This window comes from Capricornis sumatraensis, chromosome 3 (assembly GCF_032405125.1).
Source record: "Capricornis sumatraensis isolate serow.1 chromosome 3, serow.2, whole genome shotgun sequence".
In the NCBI taxonomy this organism is placed as follows: domain Eukaryota; kingdom Metazoa; phylum Chordata; class Mammalia; order Artiodactyla; family Bovidae; genus Capricornis; species Capricornis sumatraensis.
Window position 1 is genome coordinate 41,076,889 of NC_091071.1, and position 24,032 is coordinate 41,100,920.

General features: G+C 53.6%; 1 protein-coding gene across 1 annotated transcript in view; it reads right to left on the reverse strand.

Moving 5' to 3' along the window:
- Positions 1 to 470: 470 nt before the first annotated feature.
- CRAMP1 (cramped chromatin regulator homolog 1) overlaps positions 471 to 24,032 on the reverse strand; it is a 40,263-nt gene continuing 16,701 nt past the window's right edge. Inside the window, exons 6-20 of the mRNA XM_068968085.1 lie at positions 15,443 to 15,528; positions 14,847 to 14,970; positions 13,750 to 13,831; positions 12,158 to 13,291; positions 10,881 to 11,058; positions 8,873 to 9,054; positions 8,705 to 8,779; positions 7,162 to 7,243; positions 6,121 to 6,225; positions 5,831 to 6,009; positions 5,314 to 5,376; positions 4,591 to 4,822; positions 3,686 to 3,850; positions 2,995 to 3,140; positions 471 to 2,256 (exon numbers count right to left, since the gene is read on the reverse strand). Of these exons, the coding sequence (XP_068824186.1) occupies positions 2,092 to 2,256; positions 2,995 to 3,140; positions 3,686 to 3,850; positions 4,591 to 4,822; positions 5,314 to 5,376; positions 5,831 to 6,009; positions 6,121 to 6,225; positions 7,162 to 7,243; positions 8,705 to 8,779; positions 8,873 to 9,054; positions 10,881 to 11,058; positions 12,158 to 13,291; positions 13,750 to 13,831; positions 14,847 to 14,970; positions 15,443 to 15,528 (2,998 nt within the window). The 3' untranslated portion in view covers positions 471 to 2,091. The remainder of the gene's footprint in view (positions 2,257 to 2,994; positions 3,141 to 3,685; positions 3,851 to 4,590; positions 4,823 to 5,313; positions 5,377 to 5,830; positions 6,010 to 6,120; positions 6,226 to 7,161; positions 7,244 to 8,704; positions 8,780 to 8,872; positions 9,055 to 10,880; positions 11,059 to 12,157; positions 13,292 to 13,749; positions 13,832 to 14,846; positions 14,971 to 15,442; positions 15,529 to 24,032) is intronic.

Consider the following 24,032-nt stretch of genomic DNA (forward strand, 5'->3'; position numbering starts at 1 on the left):
CTAGACATCACCAGGTGACAGGTACCGACCTCCCCACCAGACCGCCTTGGGGCACCCCCTGATGGACGAACAGCCTGGGGTCTCTATGGTCCCCAGCGCGGTGCATGCTGCCACTGGGCACTAGCCCCACCATGGGTGCAGTAACGCAACTTGGCATCGCTGGTCCCAGACAGTGGGGAAAGGATAAAGCTGGTAGTGGCCTAACCTCGGCCCCGCCCACTGTAGATCTAGCAGTCAGGTGCCCAGAGACAGACCTGATCTTGTTTGGCTCGATAAGGTGCTAACTTCGGGAAGCTGATACACTGATCACAAAACACAAGCTAATTTAGAGAGACTGTGGACTCAAATACTGCAGTCTGTCTCCCCTCACAAAGTGGTGCCACGCCCCTTTCTTTCAGACCTCCAGGGGCTTGGGACTCTTCTCAAGAGTCCAGAGTAGCTGCCCACATAGGCTTTTCCTCTGATGTCTGTGCCCAGATCCAGAGCTGAAAGAGGGAGACCCCTGACAGGCCAGAGCCTCGGGAAAGCTCGAGAGGCAGGAGGGAGCTGGGGAGGCAGTGGGATCAAGCGGCCCCTCCTCAGGCACATGCCGAGGACCCTCCGCTCTGCCTTGCATACTGGCTCAACTCATCTCAAGGCAGGGGAGGAGCCAGAGAAGCCAGGCTGGCTGGGAAGGCTGCTGGTCCACAGCGAGCTGGGGGGAGGCGAGGGGACAAACACAAACAAGGGTGGGCTGGACCAGATTCAAGAAGCCACACTGACTGCGGCTCCCAGGTGGAGGGTGGGCAGCGGATGGGTTGGGAGCCCAGCACCACAGCACTGGCGCCTGCCCACAAGGGGTATGCCTGGAGGGTGGTCTGCACCTAGGGCCCACTGAGGCCGAGAACGCAGAGGAGCCCCGTTAGCTCCACTGGGGAAAGCTTGGACACTGGACTCCCTGCTGGTCACCCAAGGTGGCTCAAGGAGCACACCAGAGGCAGGTGGATTCACCGCACTCTGACTGTGCCCAATGTCTGATCCCTACAGGAGACCATGAGGCAAAGTGCAAGCAAAGGACTGTATATGTGCACTTGGGCATACTCTGCACTGACGTCAACAAGAGGAAGAGAGAACTTCCCCTGCAAAGGGCATCCGTCCAAGACGCCAGGGAGGAAGGTGTCAGAGAGTCAAGGTCATCAGGAAGGTCTAATCTGTAGTCAGACGAGTGCTCAGGGATCCCCCCAGTGAGAGAAACAATGTCTCAGGTCACCGAGAAGAAACCTGCAGATGGGTGCGGGAAAGAAACCAACTCAACAGGGCCCTGTTCTTCCAATGTCTCCAACGTCTAATTCTTAAAATACAAGAAAAACATTTTCTGACCAGCTTAGCAGGAAGTCCACACAGCCCACAGAAGACATGATTCTCTTCCCCATCCTGTTGAGTCAGTCAGGACAAAAGCCCAGATGAGGGAAGCGCTAGGTGGGACCAGGGTTTCTGGATAGACGGCACTTGCCACACTGCCCAGGACCCTCTGCTGCCCTGTGACTGGAGTGTCCCCTACAGTGTCCGCTGTGTCACGGTGCAGACACCACCAGGCAGAGCCAGGTCACACCCAGCTGTCCTCCGGCTGCAGAGAGGACCACCAGAGCATGGCAAGGGTTTGGCAGAGAAGGCAGCAACGGCCTGGAGCCTCCCTGCAGAGAGCAGGAAATCACAGCTCCCCAAGCCAGAACGACGAAAGCCAGGCCCAACGCTCCTTCCTTTTGAAGACAAAACCCCTAAACATCCAACACAACCGCCAAGGTGGAAGTATGGGCACCGTACAGGCCCTGACCCATGCCCCTGCCACGGGGAGCTCAACACCACAGCCACAGCTGATGCTGGCCCTGCCGGACTATGCATGTCCTGGCCCCTCTCCTTGGCCAGCAGGACGGGGCTGTGTGCGCGTCACACGTCCTGGGTGCAGAAATGCCTCTGCTCAGACTGTCTCCAGGGAGTCCCAACTTGACCTGCGTTTCCTCCCATCTGAAGATAGTTCCCCCAGACACTTGAGGACCACCAACCCCGTCCACCGCTCTTGCATCCCCCAGCTGCCCCCACCACAAGGCACCGTCACTGGGACAGGTCGGTGACTGGGGGGCCGCCTCCCCCGCCGTCAAACAGAGCCTCCCGGCGGCCGGGCTCGGCGATGGACAGCTCCTGGGCTAGGTCGTTGAAGCGAGAGATGTAGTCGATGCTGTTCTCATTCATCATGCACACAAGCTGCGAGTCCACAACCTGCGGGTGGGGACGGGGAGGCCTGTCAGCAGGTGGCTGGACACCACGGCCAACTGCAGTGCGCATCCCTCACGGTGAGGGTTAGAGTCCCCCCAGGAGCCACATCATGCAGCCCTGAGCTCCAGGCACAACCTCAGGGTCATCACTGTGAACCTCACTCTGTGAACAAGTGCCACTGCCCGGCAGTCGGGTCAGAGTGGCAGAACCCCACCCACACGAGACTTCTGGGAGGATGGTCAGTGGCCAGAGGGGCAGAGAGGGAGCAGCAGCTTAGTTCTACTGCAACGCTGCCTGGAGGAGGTGCAAGTGGATGAGGGAGTTTGCACGGGTGTGTGTGACACATGTGTTCTGAGGCAGGGTGTGCGCAGAAGTGTGGGAGCGAGCCGTGTAAAGACCTGAGGGAAACCTGCCTGCAAGAGGCAGCAAGTGCAGAGGCCCTGTGGGAGCAGCCAGCTGTTCAAGAATCAGCAAAGATGGTGGAGGAGACAGCGAGTGAGGCAGAGAGTTGAGGGGAAGACCCAAGTGTACAGAGGGGCCTCCAGGATCAGGACGGGGTCCTGTGGGCAGAGCTGGTCCCGGCTGGACCGGACAGTCGGCCCCGCGAGGATGGGGACTCTGACCAGTCTGCTCAGGGCCTGCAGCAGTGCCCAGCCCCTGAGAGGCCCCATTCTGCGCAGGGGCCTGGCAAATCTGGGGTGGGGGCCAGTGCTCAGACTCGGGGTGAGGACAGGAGCTCACCTCAGCGACATCGGCCAGGGACCGGGACACAAAGGAGTCTCGCGAGTTCCCGTCCAGCAGGCTGGGGCCCAGCAGGGAGGTGCCGCTGCTGGTCCCGACAGGGGTAGGCAGCATCTTCCGGCTCTTCTCCGGGGAGATGAAGCTCGCTGCACGGAGGAGGGAGAGGCCTGAGCAACTGGGCCTGGGCCCCCCGGGGCATCCCGGCGCCCTGGCTGGAGGCGTCAGGCCGCATCTGCCCTGCCCCACTGGGGAGCGCTGCAGGGCCCGCCGCAGCCCAGGGGGTCGCCACGCACCCCTGCCTCCACGTGCGCTCGTGCTCCAGGCTCACGACCTCCCTCTGACGTGGGCTCTGCACTGCTCCCTGGGACTTTCTGAGCAGAGAACTTGTGGAGGACTGGCCGCCAGTGCCACCCAAACCAGAGCCCCCGTCTGTTCTGGACTGCCAGGTGTGCCCTCCCTGGTACTGGCCTGGCTTGCCATGGTCCAGCCTGCCCTGCTCCGAGCCGGGTGCACACCCTGGCCACGCTCTACAAATGCAAAGTGTGCGGGTCCCAGACCTGCCACGGGAGTGCCTCTGGGTAGGAGATGGAAGCTGGCGGGGCTTCTCCTAACACCTCCTTCCCGACACGAGCACCCAGTGCCGGGGGTGTCCAGATGCCAGCTCCGTGCATCCCGGCGCCCCCAGACTCACCAAACAAGCTGCTGAGTGACGAGTCCGTGGGGTCGCTAGGGCACCACTGGGGGTCGTGGGTGGGAGAGGCGATCCAGTCTGGCTGGGGGCTGCTGGACGGGGAGGGCAGGCTCTTGGAACTGTCGCTGCCATTCAGTTTTGCTGGAGAGAGAGGGACTCCTTCACCTGTTGACCAAAGTTTGGGGTCAGACACCATGCAGGGTGAGTGGCTGAGGGAGCACAGCATGTGCAGCTGAGCTGGGAGGCCCAGGACCCCACTGGGGCCCCCTAACAGCAGGGACACGCACCCATCATCAGACACAGACACTGGCCACAACAGAGGCGGCCCGTGCTGAAGTGGCACCTGAGCCCTCTTGCTGCTGCCGACAGCAGCCCTGCAAGCTGCCTGGTGTCCCCAACACCCCAGGGAGGGGAACACGCTCAAAGGGGCTGGTCACTGGCCCATGATGACATGCTGCCAGCTGCTGATTCAGCTCTGAATCCATGGCTGGCCTCGACCACCAGGTGCCAACCACACTGCCTTCTATGGCACCGTCTCCAGGATCTGGGGAGCCAAAGCCCATAGGTACCAGTTCAACCCCTCCTAGAATCTGCCAGCTAACAGGCATCACCCCAGTTCAGAGCCTGTGAGGAGATGGCCTGCCTGATCCCCAGGCCAGAGACACCACATCAGCCCCTCTGTATCCCAAAGCCCGGGCAGTTACTCCAGACCACCATGGCTCAGGTCCCGCCCACAAGGGTCTTGTCTGCCAGTGCCGCCCCCATCAAGGCTGGCGGTGCCTCAAAGATGCAGAGGCTCAATGACCAGAAGAAGAGCTGGGCTGGACAACAAGGTGCCCAGAGGCGGCAGTCAGTTCTCCGAGGGAACCGAGTCTGGGAGGCTGGCAGCGGCGCCTGTGGCTCACCATACTGGCCAGAGCTGATGGCAATCTCGATGATGGAGTCACTGATGTGTGTGGCGGGCTCTCCCTGTGAGAGCACGTCCTCAGGTGGGCCGGGCAGTGAGATGTCCAGCAGGGCAGAGACGTTAGGCGGGGAGAGCCGGGTGCTGGAGGCCTCCGATGAGGGCAGCGGTGTGGAGAGCCCATTGTGGACAGGGGCCTTGGACAGCTCAGACAAGGAAAGAATGGGTGGGTTCTGTGGAGACAGGCACTATTGAGACACGACGGAACAGGCAGCCTTATCTAGGAATGAAAGACAATGGGCCCCGCAGAGCAGTGACTGAGGATGAGGACAGCAAGAGAGGCAGAGACCCCAGCCGCTACACACTCTCCCACCAGGAAACACCCCTAGGCAATCACCACCCCCAGAAACCCTGGAGGAGCACAGAGTTGAGGGGCCAGGCCAACGTGGCCTGGATCTGCTTCCACCTCCAGCTGAGAACTCTTCTCCCTAGCCCAGAAAACTTAAGTCCCTGAAGGACTGTCTCGATCAGCCATCTTGCAGAGGGAAGTTGGCAGCCTGAGCCAGGACCCATGTGTGCATGATTGAGGCAGGTGCAGCGAGGCACGGGCACTGGGCATCACGGGGAGCAAGTCCAGGCCCACGAGCAGGACCATGAGGTGGGACATGGCGCTCCCTGGGATGTGAGGCAGCTACTTTGCTCAGCAGTCAGCAGTACACTCTACCTGGAAACCGTCAGCCACTGGCTCCTGCCTCGAGGGGACGCTGATGAATGGGTCGTTTGTGGCCTACAGCAATACAAGGAAGACGCCGGTGAGTGCAGGCCAGCTGCACAGATGAGGGATGGGAACCACTCCCGGGGGCAAGAAAACCTGCTGCTCTCAGAGCGCGCCCCCCGCACCGCCCCACACTGAAGACCGTATGAGAGTGCACAGCCAACTCGCCACAGCAAGAGGTCGAGCTTCAGTCCTAAGGGGCCGCCCGCAGAGCAAGGGGCCAAGGCAGCACCCGAGTGGCCAAGAGTCCTGGGCTCGTCAGCCGCTCTGCCTCCACCCATGGCTCGCCCACTGCGCCATGTGGCCTCACTCAGGCCCTGGCCTCCCTGTTCAGTGACCTCCTCCCTCCAGAGCAGAGCTGGAGTCCTACACCACCAGCCTGTGTCTGTGACTCTCAGGGACTGGACCCTAACGTGCCACCCCTGGAGCTGGTGGCTGCTGGGTGAAGCCCTCTACACACACTCACCCCTACAGCAGGGAGGGGGTCTCCATTCTGGTGGGGGCCGGTGGAGTCTGGCCCCGTGACAGCCACTGTCACCTCATCTGAAGATAGCGGGGCGATGCCGGACAAGCCATCTGTGTCCAGGACTGGCAGGGGGCTCCCAGGGATGATGCCAGCACTTTTAGCTGCTAGGTCGATAGCACCTGGAGAAGGAGCAACATGCAAGGCTCTGCTCTCGTGACACCCGATGCCCGCACGGAGGGGACCCCCACATGCAGGCCTCGTGTACACATCAGGCAGAATCGCAGACTTACTGGCCAGGGGGCCCGTGGCCTGTGGGGGGAGGACCTTGGGCACGATCGGCCGGGACACAGCTGCTTTGGCCAGGGAGGACTGGACGGGCCGGAAGGAGCCTCTCCCTGTGAGGATGTGAGCGGAGGCAGACACATCAGCCGCACAAGCCAACAGCTGCTGGGCACGCAGCAGGGCTGCACACACTCCCCTTCCCAACCAAGCTCCTGCATGGCCACGGTCCCGACCACAATGCTGAGCCGAGCTGGAAACCACTGAATGTCCTAACACTTGCTATCTTGAGGAAGTCAGCGGTCACAGAGGACCCCAGTGGGCAGAAAGCACTGTTGCCTATGACAGCAGCATCGCTGCACCTCCGGGGGGCTGCTGAATGGCTGTGGTCATGGCTGTCGCCCCCAGGAATAGCCCTTTAAGGGTGGCTGTTCCCTGAGCTGAGTCACAGGCTCCTCTGAGATGGTCAGAGCCTCAGACCTAGGGCCAAAATTCTGTCTCTTCCACCTGGATCCTTCCTGGCAGGCATTCTGCCATTGAAAAGTAGGTGTGAGAAAAAGCCATTGACTGCTGTCTGGGTCTTGGGAAATGAAGACCGAAAGGATAAAGCATGGAATACGTGCTTCACTGAAGGAATCTCTCTGCATAAGATTCACTTCAAAGAGCAGAGGCCCCTCTGAGCTTGAGGGAGTACGGAGCGTAAGTCATGCCCCTACGGACTCACATACCTGACTAAACACCTGAAGACATCATGGACAGGGTGGACAAGAGACCCTTCTCTAAAGTGAACTGAGCACAGCACCCCGTCCAGGGCCATGCGAGCCCACCTGGGGAGGAAACTGCCTGCAAACCACTGGTCAGCAGTAAACACCTGCCTGCCCACACCACTGCCTGGGCCCACTGCCCACTGCAGCTGCACCCCCTGCGTGTTGATAGAATGGACCCAGGAAAGCCTGGAAGGTAACGCAGAGAGCCATGGGGACAGACGCCTGTGATTTCCCAAGTCGGGGCTGCGAGGAAAGGAAAGCTTCCTGAGGAGCCACGGTGCCCACCGGTCACGGAGGAATTCGACAGGATGGAGAAAGAGCAGACGTTGTGGGACTGGTTTTCGGATGGCCTCGGAAGCAGCGTTCTCTGTGGAGGGAGAACAGGCAGAGTGACCACCACCGGCTACAAGAAGCAGGCTCATCGCTGACGCTGCCAGCTGTCGATGTGACATGCTGACAGAGTGTGTCAGCCAGGGAGGCTGGAGGCGCGACAGCTCTGGGTGCACAGGGGGGCCTCCCTGGGCTATGCCCGGCGCCTTGAGCCGGTGCACTCACTGTCCATGAGGTGAGAGGCCCTGGACCCCTGGCTAGCCTTGCGCCTCTTTGAAAGGGCCAGGCAGGACAGCCTGGCCCCGCAGTGTCTGTTGCAGCTACTCGCATCCACCCCGCCGCTGTGAAAGCAGCCGTGCACAGTAGGGAGCTGAAGGGCCAGGGCTGTGTGCCAGCAAGACCTACAAAGACCGTTAAGTGAAGGAACCACAAATGAAGTGATTCCAGTTACGTGAAATGCTCAGAACTGGCAGCTCCCAAGAGACAGGAAGTGGCTCCAGGGTTGGGAGGGAGCGGTGCAGGTAACAGGTCGGGGTTCTGTTTGGGGCATGAGAAGGTTCTGGGATGATGCAGCAGGGGGCTGCATAACCCCACAAACATACTAAAACCCTGAACTGTATGCTTTAAATGGGCAGGCTTCCTTAGTATCAATAAAACTGTTGACGAACAATACAAAATAGCCACAGGCAGGTGGCAAGGGTGTCCTGGCTGTGACGCTGGGCTGCAGTGAGACCTCCAAGCCAGGAAGTGTGCTCGCTCGTCCAGGGCGGAGGATCTATGTATTCAACCAAATACACTAAAAATTAAATGCCCCAATGTTATATCAGGGTGCACAAAAAACATGGGGCACTTGGAATACATCTTCCTTTCTGAGGTCTGTGATGCAATCCCTCATTCCTAAATAAATTAATTCCAAAACAGGAACAGATTTCTGCATCTAGTAAAAGGAGAACTGTGCATTAATTCACAAACATTCATCCATTTCCAAGCCTACAGTTCTTTCACCGTCATCTCCTTCATCTGTCACCTCCACGTAAAAACGCCCCCCTCCTCCTGTGGCTCTCACACCCGGCTCTCCCCTGTGGGTCTCCATGGGTGCTCCCAGCTTCATGACGATGAGCCCAGGAGAGGTCTGGCCTCTGGCCGACCCATAAACCTTGCCAACTGCTTCCACTGACATGTTTATAAATAGATGTTCTGAGAGCCTCAAATATAGTCCAATCTCAGACATTCTTGGAACCCAAATCCCTAGAACTTTCTGTCTTTTCTTCTAAGCAGTTTCATGCTGTGCTGAGACTGCCTTTATTTTCAGGTACAGATACGATCGCTGTGACTACTCTATCTATCCTAATTATTAATAAGGAAGAGGAAAGGGCAAGGACCTCCCCACTTCACATTGTAAACCTGAGACCCAGGAGGACACCAGCATGTTCTGGGCAGCCTGGCCAGCGGGACGGGCCAGCCCTCAAGGAGGTGCGCAGGTGGGCGGGGTGCTGACCTGGACCACCAACGGCTTCCGCAGGTGCCGGTTCCGCAGCTTCCTGGGCTTTGGCAGGAAGAAGTCCGACTGCATCTGTGGGGAGATAGTGCTGGGCTGAATGCGCCCTGTCCGCACCTGGGCGGCCTGGCAGCTGGGGGTGGGGTGGGGGAGGGGGAGCCCACTTACGCTGATGGAGCTCAGGTGCTGCCGGAATGTCAGCTCTGTCTCCTTGTTGGGAAAGAAGAGCTTTCCATGCCGGCTGTTGGGCGGCAACGTTGTTGGGACAGCAAAAAGGCCACCATCTGAGTCGCTGCTGCCCGTGCTGGCAGGACTGGCCACCAAGAGGGGCCTCGGAGGGTTTCTCAGACCTAGAGACGAAGAAGGGATGACGGCAGTGCTCCCCGAGCACCACCACCAGTGCAGAAGGGCATCCACCGGGAAGAAAATCAGAAAGGAATTCTTGACGACCCTATCTGCTGTCCGAGAAAGAAATCTCCTGTATATCCGTCCTCTAAGAAGCTGCTTTTCTCCTCCTCTCCCTGAAATTCTGGTCCTCACCAAGTTAAGCACATCAGAGCTTTCCTTGACCTCTGCCGACCTCAGTGGAAGGGCAGATGCACCTTCCGAGTCATCCAGTCTAGACCAGAGGTCAGCAAATGCTCTCTGGACACGGCCAGACAAGAAGTCAGCCTTGAGCACACGGTCTCTGCTGAACTCAGCACAAAAGCAGCCACAGACAACCTGTGAGCCAGTGGCAGTGTAAATAAAACTTTATTTACAACTTTATTTACAACCAGCAAGCTGTGGACCATGGTCCACTGATGCTCTTGGTCTTAGTCTGATTATACAGAAAAAAGACCCAAAGATAAAAGAACAAAATATTTATGAACTACTATTTGGGGACTCCGGGCTTCCCACATGGCATGGCAGTAAAGAATCTACCTGCAAAAAAAAAAAAAAAAAGAAAAGAATCCACCTGCCCATGCAGGAGACTTGAGATGAGGTTTCGATTTCTGGGTCAGATGATCCCCTAAAGGAGATGGTCAACCACTCCAGTATTCTTGCCTAGAGAACGCCATGGACAGAGGAGCCTGGCAGGCTACAGTCCATGGGGTCGCAAAAGTCGGCCATGGCTGAGCAACTGAACAACATTTGGGGACTCTGCTCACTGTTTTCATCACAGCCGCTGCTGCAGCTTATTTCATGGAAGAGACGGGTTCCCTTTCTTTGTTCTTTATTTGCAAATCTGTGAGGCTGAATTGACACACACAGTCCAGAGATCGTATCTTCCCAATGCCTGTCAGGATTCTAGAACTGCAGGTGCCTTGGGCCAGAAGCATCCTCAATCAAGGAAAAATGTGGATACTTAAGAGTTCACAGAATCACAAAACTGAAGCCCAGAGAGAAGGTGGAGAGGACCATATAGCCTACCTGCTGGCACCACCCTGGTTTACCTGATGACTGTGCCTCTGCTCTGAGGACAATGGGCTCAGAGTCTGTGGCTGCCCCACAGGGGGCCACAGCCAGAGAGAGACCAACACCAGGAGGGAAACAGAAAACACGGACAGCAGGAGAAGGGGGGGCCTGACCCTCCACCAGCGTCAGTCTTTAGAATGCGTGCAGAGTGAGCAATGCCAGTCACGACGATGTATTTTTTTTTCTAAAAAAAAACAGTAAGTAAATCGACGCCTTAGGGAAACGGGTTTTGTCTCTCCTGGGGTTTTATGTGGCACATGACCGAACAAAAGACCCTGAACAATTACTTCCCAGACACAACTGTGGACCAGCAGGTAAGCCAGTCTTGCTTTCCAAGATTTGTGTTCAGCTGGTGGAGAATCCCTTAACTGAAGGCCTCACTCTTCTATTATTTCAGAGGAAAAGAAAAGCAGCCTTTCTAAGACCCAGAAAGAACCAACCCTCCTCAGGCTCTAAGCCACCAGTTCAGCAGGACACAGAGGCTCCTGGTGACCTCAGAAGACAGATCCCCCAAGGTGAACAGACTGGCCAGGGTCCCCCACATCTCCTGCCAGCTCCCATACAGTACCCCAGGGCTTTTGCACTGGGCCCTGCTCTCCCCTCCCCGTGAGGTGGTGGTGATTTCTCTACCCACACGCCATCCACCAGCCTGTGGCCAACATAGTGGAGCCCCAGGCCCCTGCAGGCCCAGCGCCGCATGTGGCCATCCGAGCCTCACCTGAGGAGCAAGGTACAGAGCTGGGCGAGAAGGCCTTGCTGTGGCGGAGGGCAGCCTGGTTTCGGGGGCAGCGCGGGCTGCGGGAGCTGACGGTCACTACTTTTCCTGGCGGCGTCGTTGACTGGTCCTCCTGGGTGGGCTTCAGGGAGGCTGTGGAGCCAGTGTTCGTCTCTGGAGCCTGGGACAGAAATGGGCCGAGACATTGGCCAACTCGGCACATGGACGATGCTTTTGGAGCAAGTGCCGGGGATGGAGACACAGAAATACACTTGAGTGTGGAGGGACAGCAGAGGGTCAGAGGTCACATGCCATGACACATGGTCAGCGCCCCAGGCCCCCAGGGAAACAGCTGCTGCCCTCTGGGAGCCCTGTGCCTTCACTGCCATGGTGGCACAGACAGGCTGTACCCCGCAGTGACAGGAGGGGACGCCGAGCAGCAAGCCAAAGGGACTCACCTTCTTAAAGCCTCTTCTGTGAATCAGAGAAAGGAAACATGAGATTAATTTCTAAAGCTGAACACAAGCACGGCCAAAGAGCCCTCTGCGGAGTCAAACCCCCCCACCTCAGGGGTTTCGTGGGCCTGCCTGAGGCCACGGCTTCCGCCGGCCTGGCTGCCATCAAGTGCCTGGGCCCCTAACACACAGGCACCCCTTCCGCGCACCACGCCTGTGACTTCACTGCCCCGGCCCCCAGCACCACTGCTCTCCTGCCAGGAGAGCTGACTCTTCCAGCCCATGTGGGGGCTCTGCTCGCTGGCCTCACCAAGGTGCACCCAGCAGGGCACCCTTTCCCAGGGCCATCGCAGCCACTGCCCCTCAAGCAGGAGCCTGGCAAGGAACCCCAGACCACTCCAACCAGCCACCTCCCGGGCAGCTGCCTACCAGGTCCCTGGGCCACACTCCACCCAGCCCAGCCCCTACCAAGCTCTGCTCCCTGCACCCCGGCTGTGCCCCCACCGTTCCCCCAAGAAGGCCTTTCCCAAGCACACTGAAACCTGCCCTGTTCCCAGCTCTGGGCCACGCTGCCCCCACGCCCGTCCGAGGCTCCTCCCCGTGGTCCACACGCTTAGGCACAGCGGCCTCCCCACAGCCAGGCACAGCGCAGCCTGTGTGAGCCCCGCAGGACAGGACAAAGGCCTGCACCACAGGGCACCAGGGCCCCCACTCCACCCCACTCCAGGGAACCACAGGCCAGCCTCAGACCAGCTCCTCTGGGAGCCCCTGGGCCTGACCACCTGCCCCAAGGCCAATCCCTCCTCTCTGGAGCACCCCACTTACCAGCCGGGGGTTGACCTCGGTGGAGATGAGCTTCAGCAGGCAGCTAAGGAGGCGCTGCTTGTGGGAGGCGGTAGGCGGGGGGCCGGAGCGGGGGCCTGGGGCGCCTGGGCCTAGCACGGCCAGCCAATCGTACTCGAGCTGCAGCTTGCCGGGCTTGCCCATCATGAGGTAGACCTCAGCCAGCGTGAGGCCCTCGGCGGTCTGCAGGCTCCAGCCCTCCTCGCGCAGCTGCTGGGCCAGCCGGCTGGCCGGGACATCCTTCGGAGGCTTGGCCGTGGGCTGGCCCTGAGGCAGAGGGTCCGAGGGGCTCGCCTTCTCCTGAGGCTCCTCCGCAGGCGTGTCCACCAAGTCTTTAGTGCAGATGTCTGGCTGGAACCCAGGGCTGGACTGAGGCTCCGGGCCGGGCGGGCCGCGGACAGGGGACAGGGCCCTGGTCCGGGCGAGGTCGGCCCCCTCCGCACTGTGGGCCTCTGGGGACGGCCAGGCTGCAGGCCGCGGGTCCACGTGGAGGCCCTGCTCAGGAATGATGAGGTCCTGGCAGGACTTCATGTAGCGGGGGAAGGGGTCCAGCAGGGACAGCTCGTCCTCCAGATCTGGGAGCTGGCCGCAGGAACAAGCTGGTGCCCCGGGCTCTCGGGCAGGGCCGTCCCCGCCCTCTGCAGCGGTGGCCACTGGGGTCTTCTCAAGCTGCCCCCCAGCATCCTGCAGCCCCGGAGGGAGCCTGTCGGAGGTGTCTGGGCTGCTGAAACTTGCGGAAGCCCCCTCCCCAGGGGCACTTTCTGGGGAACTCTCCCCGGAGCTCTGTGAGGCGTCGGTGGAGGGAGGGGGCCGCCCTCCGGCCTTGGCCTCGGAAACGGCCCTCTGGCACTTCAGCTGACCCCTGGCTGTGCCCTGCCCGCTCTGGATGCCCAGGATCTGGGCCGGGGGCAGCGTGTGGGTGTCCTTGGCGCTCTGCTTGCACCGGCTGCCCTCCTGCCAGTGTACCGTGCAGAAGGCCTTGGAGTGCACCACGCGGGCCACGCCTGGCAGCGGCGTCAGAGTGCAGTTCTCTCCTGGGAACAAGTGCAGCGCCACCTTCTCCTGCGGCGGCTCCGAGAACGAGTCCTGCAACTGCCGCTCCTCCAGCGTCTTCCGCTGAGCCCACCGTTAAGGATCCAGCTCGCGCCCCCAGGCCACTGGGCCTCGGGGAGACAGGAGGGGCACTTCCTTCCGTAGGGGCCCTACACCCATCACCTGCCCTCTGGGCTGGGACCGCGAAGGACATGAAGATGGAGAGCTGAACTCAAATCATTTCCCTCAACCTGCTGGCAGGGGTGCCTTGGCCACAGCCCATGGGGCACACAGCAGCCATTCAGGCATGGAGGGCTGTTATGACAAGAGTTCTCACACTGTGAGGAAGCCACAAAGGGGACTCAGACCTCAAGCCCAGAGGACGAAGGGCTGTGGGTTTTAGTTCTGTTCCACACCACCCCATGGCCCAAGTGGTATACCCCAGGGCTCTGCTGCAAAGCCAGGACTGAGATGGAGACGCCCCCAGTCTCAGGCAGCAGGTGCTGTCGGGTCCCAGGGCTGCTTCAGTAAGAAAAAGATACGATTCGCACTTCGTGAAGCGCCCACTTCTGCTTCAGGAACTCAATGAGGCTGGAGACCTTCCGATGTAGCTCCACGATCATCCTGCACAGAATGGCAGACAGAGGCAGGGGCTGGGACGTGCGGGCCCTTCTGGGAGTCCTGGAGGCTGTGGTGTAAGACGCTGCCAGGATCTCAAGGCCTGAGCCACAGTGTCCCTGCAGAGCCCCTGGTTCCTTTCCTAATACCAACCCTTTAAACAGAAAACTGGAGGCCCACGTGAAACTGCAAGAAAAAGTAGGAGAACCTAAGTGTCCCTTTACAGGACGAGGCCTCAACCAGGATAGGGCCTGGCACAACGGCCCTTCTCTCCTACCAGCTCCTTCAGGAGTCAGACTGGGTCCAGCCTTAATGAAACCCAAGAAAATAAAAATATGTATGGGAGGAATGAAGTCCTGACCCAGGCTACGACACAGATGAACCCTGAGACCACAATGCTCACTGAGAGAGGTCAGACAGAAAGGACCCACGTACAGTTTCTGCTGACGTCAAACGTCCAGCACTGGTGAATCTACAAGGACCAGCGTAGGGAGGCTGGTGGGGCCTGGGGAAGGGGCAGGCGGATGGGGAGTGAGTGTTAGGTGGGCATGGAGTTTCCTCTTGGGGGATGAAAATTTCTGCAACCAGAGGTCACGGCAATACCACACTGTGAAGGTGCCCAATGCCCTGAACGGGGCCCTTAAAAGAGCCCGAAGAGCCCGCAGTTAATCTACAAAATAACGAGAACTGGAGAAGGACCCATTCTTGGGTGCCTGGTGCATAGCCAGACACACATCAGGGACACAGCAGGAGAAAAAAGGGAGCGGGTCTCAGGGAAAGAGGAGGGAAGACCCCGAAGCTGTTGGCCTGTGACCACGTGATGCATTCACACCCGCTGTCAGCCTGCAAAACTCCAGCCAGCGACGCAAACGCAGCTCCGGAGTCCGAGGACCCCGTGCCGAGGCAGCCCTCACACTACCCTCAGGTGGAGCAGGGGTACCGGGGTGGCTGCTGCTCCCCCAGGGGCCCCTCTAGCCCTGTCCCTTGCAGCTCGCTCCCCTCCAAACGTTGAGCGCCTCACCTGAGCCGCGGATTCTGGGCGAGGCTCTGCACGCGGGCCCAGGCGTGGTTGTTCCGTGGCTGCAGCTCCACAGGGACTCTCAGGGGCAGGCGCACTGGCTTCTGGTCTTCTTCGTCACTCAGGCCTGCGATAGGAAGGGGCTTTAGAGCCGTCTGTCCGGGTACAGACGGACCTCGATGATAAGGTGAAACTCTTGGTCGGACCGCTAAGGTGCCCAGAGAGGAGGAGGGGCAAGCAGCCCTGGGGAACGCTGGAGAGGGTAGGGCGAGGAGCGGCCCTACATCTGCCACAGCCACTGCACGCCCGCTATGCCAGGCCCTGGCCTGGCCACAGGAGACTCGCCCTGACACCTCCAATGCACCATCTCAGGACAGTTGGGGCTTCAGAGCTGGACTAGAAGCCTGAGTGGACACATCACTGCGCCTGGAGTTGCGGTCCAGGAGCAATCACCCAGGCTTGGCTGCCACGGGATGCCGTGGGACGTTTTCAGCTCAGGCTGGAAATCACTAAACGCAGTCGTCCAGCAAGCCTCCCTGACGGGAACGGGCCCTCAACGCCCGGCCTGGCCCGCCCCAGCGGAGCTGCGTCTGACGTACCATCGGGGTCACAGAGTTTCTTCAGGGCGCGGCACATGGGTGCTTTGATCCGCAGGTTCCTCCCTTTGTACCGGACTGTGGTGGCCCTGGGAGAAGGGTTGAAGGAGCGCTGAGGCCTCACAGTAGAGTCACTCCCACCCTGTGCAGTGATGGAGGGCCCCGGCCGAGCACACAGCCTGGCCTCCGGGGGTTCTGCTCAGCCCCATGAGAGGGCCCCTGCAGAAGCTCCCAGGGTTGTAGGCAGATGGACGTCACACGACAGACAAGGCTGGCTCTGGACCTCCCTGAGCAGGCAGCACGCCACAAAGGGGGTGCCCACCGCTCAGGACGCGCCCTGCCCTCCTGCCTGGCCAAGAGTACCCGCCACTGCCCACCCAACAGCCTGCTCCCGGCGGGGGGGACCTGCCCCGCCCCCACCCCAGAGCAGATGGGCTCACCCCCCTCTACGTGACCTCTCAACCCACCCCACCTCTGCCCATCAGGAACGTCACTCAGGCCTCTGCAAACCACACTGGGGGTCGAGTGGAGGCTGGGGCCCTGGAAGCCAGCAGGTGGGGGTGCTACATGCTTGTGGTCCCGCACTGACCTGCAGCGGGCCCAGATTCAGTGGGGCCTGCCCTAAACGTCACAGCTGTGGGTGACTCTCTCTCTGAACACTGCTGTGGCAGCAATTTATACAATGTTCAAATTACATAAAGAAATACTACTAGTAACTAATTAAAGAAAAATAAAAGCCACAAAAAATAGCTCCCTCTGAAAACACATTTGGTACACTTTGGCAATACTCAATAAAGGTAGATTGTCTTCAAGACTGCAGCCAAACAAGGTAGGCCAGACAATTATGAAAGATTGGGGGTGATCAGGAAGGCCCCTGCTGCCTTTATGTTCTTGCTCCACTTGAAAACAGGAAATCACAAATGACACGTCTTGGCTAGAACTTCCAAATAAAACCACCACAAGACTCCACGGAGCAAGCCCCTAAGAAAACACATTGGCCAGCCACCCAACAGTTGGTGAACAAACACAAGCTTATGTTTTACAAAAGGTTCAAGGCTGGTATCTATTGCTTTTATGACTGCTTTGATTTTTTTACCTATTTTAAAAATTGAACTACAATATTGTTAGTTTCAGAAGCATAGTAGAGAGATTAGGTTATACATGTATATATTCTTTTCTGGTTCTCACAAGATGTCACTATTACACGATACTGAACACAGTTCCCTCTGCTACACAGTAACTCCGTATTTGTTTTACATATGGTACTGTATATCTGCTAACCCCCAACTCTTTTAACTTTTATCCCTCCACCCCCTTACCCTCTGGTAACCATAAGTTTGTTTTCTACATCTATGAATCTGTTTGTTTTGTAAATAAGTCCATTTGTATTATTTTTTAGATTCCACCAATGGACATGAGTTTGAGCAAACTCCGGGAGATGGTGAAGGACAGGGAAGCCTGGAGTGCTGCAGGCCATGGGGTTGAAAAGTTGGACACAACTGAGTGACTGAACAACAGTGTTGGTAATGTTTCGCCTATATTCTCTGCTAGGAGCTTGATAGTGCTATCTTATATTTACATTTTCAAGCCATTTTGAGTTTGGTTTTGTATATGGTGTGAAGGTGTGCTTTAACTTCATTGGTTTACATGTGACTGACTGTCCAGCTGTCCCAATACCACTTGCTGAAGAGACTGTCTTCTCGCCATTGTGTACTCTTGCCTCCTTTTTCAAAGGTGAATGGACCGTGGTGTGTGGGTTTATTTCTGGGCTCTCCATTCTCTCCCACTGATCCAAAGGTCTGTCTTTACACGAAGATCACACATAGTTTTGATTACTGTAGCTTTGTAGCATTGTCTGAAGTCTGGGAGGGTTATGCCTCTAGCTTTGCTCTTTTCCCTCAGAATTGCTTTGGTAATTCTGGGTCTTTTTGGTTTCATACAAATTTTAGGATTACTTGTTCTCATTTGGTGAAAAACATCATGGGTAATTTCATAGGGATCACGTTAAACCTACAGATTGCTTTGTCCAGTATGGCCATGTTAACTATGTTAATTCCTCCACTCCAAAGGCATGGGATATCTTTCCATTTCCTTGAATCATCTTCGACTTCCTTTATCAGTGTTTCATAGTTTTCAACATAGAAATTTTTCACCTCCCTGGTCAAGTTTTGGAGAAGGAAATGGCAACCCACTCCCGTGTTTTTGCCTAGAGAATCCCTCTGGGGTCACAGAGTTGGACACGACTGAAGCGACTTAGCAGCAGCAGCAGGTCAGATTTATTTCTAAAATTTTAATTTTTTTTCACGCGATTTTAAGCACGATTTACTCTTTCTACCCTTGACCTTAACCAAAGGCTGAGAAGCTATTTTTACTCTTTCTGGTATTTCAGTGTAAAGAAATGCCATGGATTTCTGTGTATTAACCTCATGTCCTACTATGTTACTGAATTCACTTTGTAAGTTTGGGTGGCTTTTGAGTGGAGTCTTTAGGGTTTTCTATATAGAGTCGTCATCTGCATTATGAATGACAACTTCACCTCTTCCCTTCCAGTCTGGATGTCTTCTCTTTCTTTTTCCTGACTGTTTTGGCTATGAGTTCCAATACTTTGTTAAATAGATGATGACAGTGGGATCCTTGCCTTCTTCCAGAAGTTAACAGGAAGGCTTTCAGCTTCTCGTCGTTCAGCATTATGTTGGCTATAGGTCTGTCAAGATTGGTTTTTATTATGTTGAAATGTTTCCTCCATACCTACTTTGGTTGAGAGTCAAATGCTTTTTCTCCATCTCTTTGAGATGACCGCATGGTCTTTTCTTCTGCTGATGTGGTTAATCACACTGACTGACTCATGTGTTGAACCATCCTAGGGACTCTGGGACAAATCCAACTTGATTGTAGCATATGATCTTTTCTGTATGCTGTTGGATTTGGTTTGCTAATATTGTGCTGAGAGTTTTCCATCTGAATTCATCAAAGATATGGCTGGTCATCATTTTTTAGTATTGGCCTGGATTTGTATCAGGCTGATGGTACATTCACAGATTGACTTTGGAAGTGTTTCCGCCCCTCAGCCTTCTGGAAGAGTATGAGAAGGATTAATATAAGTTCTTGGTATGTTTGGCAGAATTCTCCAGTGAAGCCATCTGTTTGCACGGAGCTTTTTTTTGTTTTAATTGGAAGTTTCTGCTGTACAGCAAGTGAATCAGTTATAGTATCTATATACACAAATGCTGCTGTTGCAGATTAGTCTCTTCAGTTGTGTCCGACTCTACGCGACCCAACAGACTGCAGCCTGCCAGGCTCCTCTGTCTATGCGATTCTCTAGGCAAGAGTACTGGAGTGGGTTGCCATTCCCCTCTAATTCAGGTGATCTTCCCAACCCAGGGATTGAACCCAGGTGTCCTGCATTCCAGACAGATTCTTTACTGCTGAGCCACCAGGGAAGCCCATATATATATACACATACCCTCTCTTTTTAAAATTTCCTTCCTATTTAAGTCACCACAATGCACTGACTTCCCTACGCCATACAGTAGTTATCTATTTTATACATATGAAGGGAGTTTTAAAATTACAGATTCTGTTTCACTTCCAGTGACTGGTCTATTCAAATTACGTTTCTTTTTGATTCAGTTTTGATGGGCTGTTACAGCTAGGTTGTTCATTTTGCTGGTATGTAACTTTTCATATGTTTATTTAACTTATATGCAGAGTACATCATGAGAAACACTGGGCTGGATGAAGCACAAACTGGAATTAAGACTGCCGAGAGAAATATCAATAACCTCAGATATGCAGATGACATCACCCTTATGGCTGAAAGTGAAGAACTAAAGAGCCTCTTGATGAAAGTTAAAGAGGAGAGTGAGAAAGTTGGCTTGAAGCTCAACATTCAGAAAACAAAGATCATGGCATCTGGTCCCATCACTTCATGGTGAATAGATGGGGAAATAGTGGAAACAGTGGCAGACTGTTTTTTTGGGCTCCAAAATCACTGCAGATGGTGAATATGGCCATGAAATTAAAAGATGCTTGCTCCGTGGAAGAAAAGTTATGACTAACCTAGACAGCATATTAAAAAGTAGAGACATTACTTTGCCAACAAAGGTCCTTCTAGTCAAAGTTTTGGTTTTTCCAGTAGTCATGCATGGATGTGAGAGTTGGACTATAAAGAAAGCTGAGTGCTGAAGAATTGATGCTTTTGAACTGTGGTATTGGAGAAGACTCGAGAGTCCCTTGAACTGCAAGGAGATCCAACCAGTCCATCCCAAAGGAAAACAGTCCTGAATATTCATTGGAAGGACTGACAATGAAGCTGAAACTCCAATACTTTGGCCACCTGCTGCGAAGAACTGACTCATCTGAAAAGACCCTGATGCTGGGAAAGATTGAAGGCAGGAGGAGAAGGGGACAAGAGGATGAGATTGTTGGATGGCATCACCAACTCAATGGACATAAGTTTGAGTACAAACTACATGAGTTGGTGATGGACAGGGAGGCCTGGTGTACTGCAGTCAATCTATGGGGTTGCAAAGAGTCGGACCTGACAGCAACTGACATGATATTTTCTAATGATTTTTTAAATATTTCTGAGGTGTCAGTTGCCGTTTCTTCTCTCTTCTTACCTCATGTGGGTCATCTCTTTATTCTTCTTGGTGAGCCTGGCTAGACATTTATCAATATTTTTGTCCTTTTAAAATCCCAACTCTTGGTTTTATTGACTTTTTTCCTATTGTTTAATTTCTATTCTGCTGACTTCACGTTTTGTTTGTTCTTCTTTCTCTAATTCTTTTAGGTGGTAGGTTAGGTTTATTTGGGTTTTTCTTGTTTTTTTTTTTTTTTGACAAGGGCCTGTATGACTATCAACTTTTCAGGACTGCTTCTGCTATACCCATGGACTTCATATGGTTGTTTTCACTGCCTTTTGTCTTTAGGAGTTTCTCTTTGATTTCATCTCTGACCTATTGATGATTTTTAGTAGCACTGTTTACTCTGTGTGTAATCATTTTTTCCTCAATTCCCTTTCTGTGGTTGATTTCTAATTTCATGCAGTTGTGATCAGAAAAGATGCTTGCACTAATTTGTTCTCTTAAACGTGTTCAGATTTGTTCTATGTCCTACTATGTGGTCTACCCTAGAGAATATTCCATGGATACTTATAAAGAATGTATATTCTGGGTTTTTTTGGATGTAGTGTCCTGTAGCTATCAATTAAGTCTAACTGTTCTATTGTGTCATTTAGGATCTCTGTTGCCTCACTGATTTTCTCTTTAGAAAATATGTCTACAATGTCAATACGGTGTTAAAGTCACCTACTATTATTGCATTCCATCAATTCTCCCTTTGTGTCTGTTAGTACTTGGTTTTTCACTTTTTTGTTTCTGGCTGTGCTGGGTGTGCATTGCTGCATGTGAGCTTTCTCCAGCTGCAGTGCAAGGGCTTCACGCTGCAATGCACAGACTTCCCTTATTGCAGAGCACGAGTTGTAGAGACCATGGGCTCAGTAGCTGCAGCATGTGGGATCTTAGTTCCTGAACCAGGGCCATGGCAGTGAAAGCACCAAGTCTTAACCACTGGACTACCAAGAATTCCCTATTGCTTTTAACACTTATTTTGTCTGATATGAGTACTGTGACCTCCATTTTCTCGTCATTTCTCATATGAAATATCTTTTTGATCCACTCACTTTCAATCTCTGTGTCTTTCCCTCTAAAGTGGATCTCTTATAGGTAGCCTATTGTAAGTTCTTTTATTATCCAACCTGACACTTTGTATCTTTTGATCAGAGCATTTAGTCCACTGACATTTAAAGCAACTACTGATAAGTATGTATTTATTGCCATTTAAATCTTATTTTCCAGCTAATTTTATATTTCTTTTTGGTGTTGCTTTGCACTTTTCATTTTCCCTTTTACGGCCTGATGGGTTTTTTTGGTCTCATTCTCAAGTTCCTTTCTGTTTGGTTTTGGTGAATCTACTCCTTGTTTTTGATTTGTGATTACCTTGGTTCTCAAATATGTGAACCCAGAAATGTATCTACCAGCTTTACACTGGCAGTCATATAAATTCAAATACATTTCAAAAGATCTATACTTCCTTATTCCCCTCCCCCACATTTTGTGATTTTGAGGTCTTATCTTACATCTTCATGTTTATACTTTGCTGTTCATTGTAGTTATAATCGCTTTCACAGAATTTATTTTTTTTAATCTATATACTAGCTTATCTAAAGTGATCTTTAGTCCTTTTAATAGATTTCTCTTTCTTATTGTGCTATTTCCCTTTCCTATAGACTCCTGCTTCTCTTTTTATTTAGAAAGGACCTCTTAATATTCCTTTTAGGATAGGTTTAGTATCGCAAACACTAAATTCCTTTAGTATTTGCTTGTCTGTGAAGGTAGCTCTCCTTCAGCTCCAAACGATCATCTTGCTGGGTTGAGTATCCTAGATGGAAGGTTTTTCCCTATCAGGACTCTGAATTTATTTTGCCACTCCGTTCTAGCCTGGACCATTTCTATAGAGAAATCAGCTGATAGCCTTGTGGGGGTTTCTTCGTAACTGACTCTTTGTTTTTCTCTTGCTGCCTTTAGAATCCTCTCTTTATCTTTTGTCATGATGTGCCCTGGAGTAGGTCTGTTTGGGTTCTTGTTGTTTGGGACCCTCTGTGCTTCTGGTCCCTTGGAAACTGTTTCCCACTTTAGGTTTGGAAAACTTTCAAATGTATTTTTGATTCCCTTTTCTCTTTCTTCTCCTCTTGGGTTTCCTTTTACACATAGATCGGCACATTTCATATTATTCCACTGATCCTGTATGTTGCTTTTGTTTTTTTCATTTGTCTGTTCTGATTGGGTGATTTGTTATTCTATCTTCCAGATCAATTATTCATTCTTCTGAATTACTTAATTAACTGTTTACTGTCTTTAGCTCAGTTTTCATCTTGGTAATTTAATTACCTAATTTTGATTGGCTCCTCTTTATATTTTCTAGATCCTTATGCCAGTGATCTGCATTTCTAATGAAAGCCTTTCTTAATTCCTTCAGCATTTTTACTACCTCCTTTTTGAGCATGGGGTAGACTAGAAAGGTGTATTTCATTATTTGTTCTCTCAGGAGATTTCTCTCATTCTTTTTTTTTTTAAGGATTTAAACATCTTATTCTTACGAGTCACAACTGATGAACACAAAAGCTTCCCACATGGGCACCACTTAGCAGGAAGAGCTGTCCCAGGAGAAGGGTGGTGGACCAAGTAGAAACCTGAACAGCCCAGAGTCCATGGTGGAGTGGGGTCAGGGCCTGAGGGCCTCAGACAGAGGAGCTCCAGTAGCCACAGCACATGTACTCAATGATCCAGTCCACTGCCAGCTTGCTTTGGGGACCCAGCAAACATGGCTCAACCAAAACTGGTGTCTCATGTTTGAATGCACCACAGGAAGCAGAGGTTCTCATACCCCAGCCCTTTCCATTCTGTGATCAGGTTTTATCTTCATAGCCTTCTTTAACATAATATTCATACAGGCCTCTACTTAGGGCTTTCTGCTTATAGAAGAGGTCAAAAATAGAGGGGCTTTCTGGCAGTGGATACTGAAGGTGAGGTTCCACTTTCCTTTTCCCTCCTCAGGTTCTGTTTCAGCGCCTGTCATCTTTGGACCCAATCCATCCAACACTGGCTTCATTAACTAATAGTCACCCAGGAGAGCTTTTCAGCTCTTTCTGACTCTAGGCAGTCTTTCCCATAAGATAATGTGCAAAGATCTTAGGGTCTGTTTGTTAAGAGTGTAGCTGAAAGACCCCTGTGTCCAGTTACAGGCATGGGCTGTTATTCAGTTCTACCAGTCCCTCCGTGACTCAGGGGAGATCACGTTCCCTCTCTGGTCCTTGGTCTGATCAGAACCTCTGTCACCACTGGATGCCCCTTCTCTGTACTCTTGTTCTTTTAACTGGGAGTAGTTCCTCTGGTTTTTCCTTTTACTTAAATTTCTCTGAGCCTGTGAATTTAGGAGAAACAGTTATCTGGGCAGGCAGACCCCAGGAGCCAGCTCCCCTCACCGTTGTGTCAGAAGGGGAGGTTCAGAGAGGATGAGAGCCTGCAGGGAACATGGTCTCCACTGAGACCAAGTGCTTGAGACTGAACCCCCTCAACTGTGGGGAAACACACACAGCAGAGCACTCCCAGCATGTTCTGATGATGCTGGAGTGGGAACCAAGAAAAACGGGTCAGTTCTTACACAGCTCCCCCCAACAAAGGGTTCTGCAACAAGTGGACATTCCTGCCCCTCCATCCCAGACAAACACAACAGCAGCAGCAAGATTTAAAGAGCTGGGGAGCCATGTCATGTGGTACCTGTATTTGTGATAACCACATTTTACGTTACACTGCTGTTTTGGGACTTCCTTTTTTTCTAAGAGAAATTGAACAGGGCCTGCTTTATGACTAGAGACCATTCTGAGGTTACGATCCCTTTCCTCTTCTCACAAATCAAAGTTCTAGGAGTGGCTGGAGGCTGGAGCCGGCACAGGGAGGCCTGGCCCTACCCAGACTGGGGAGGAGCACATGCAGGAGAATCAGGCCCGGTCCTGCTCACACAGAGCGATGGA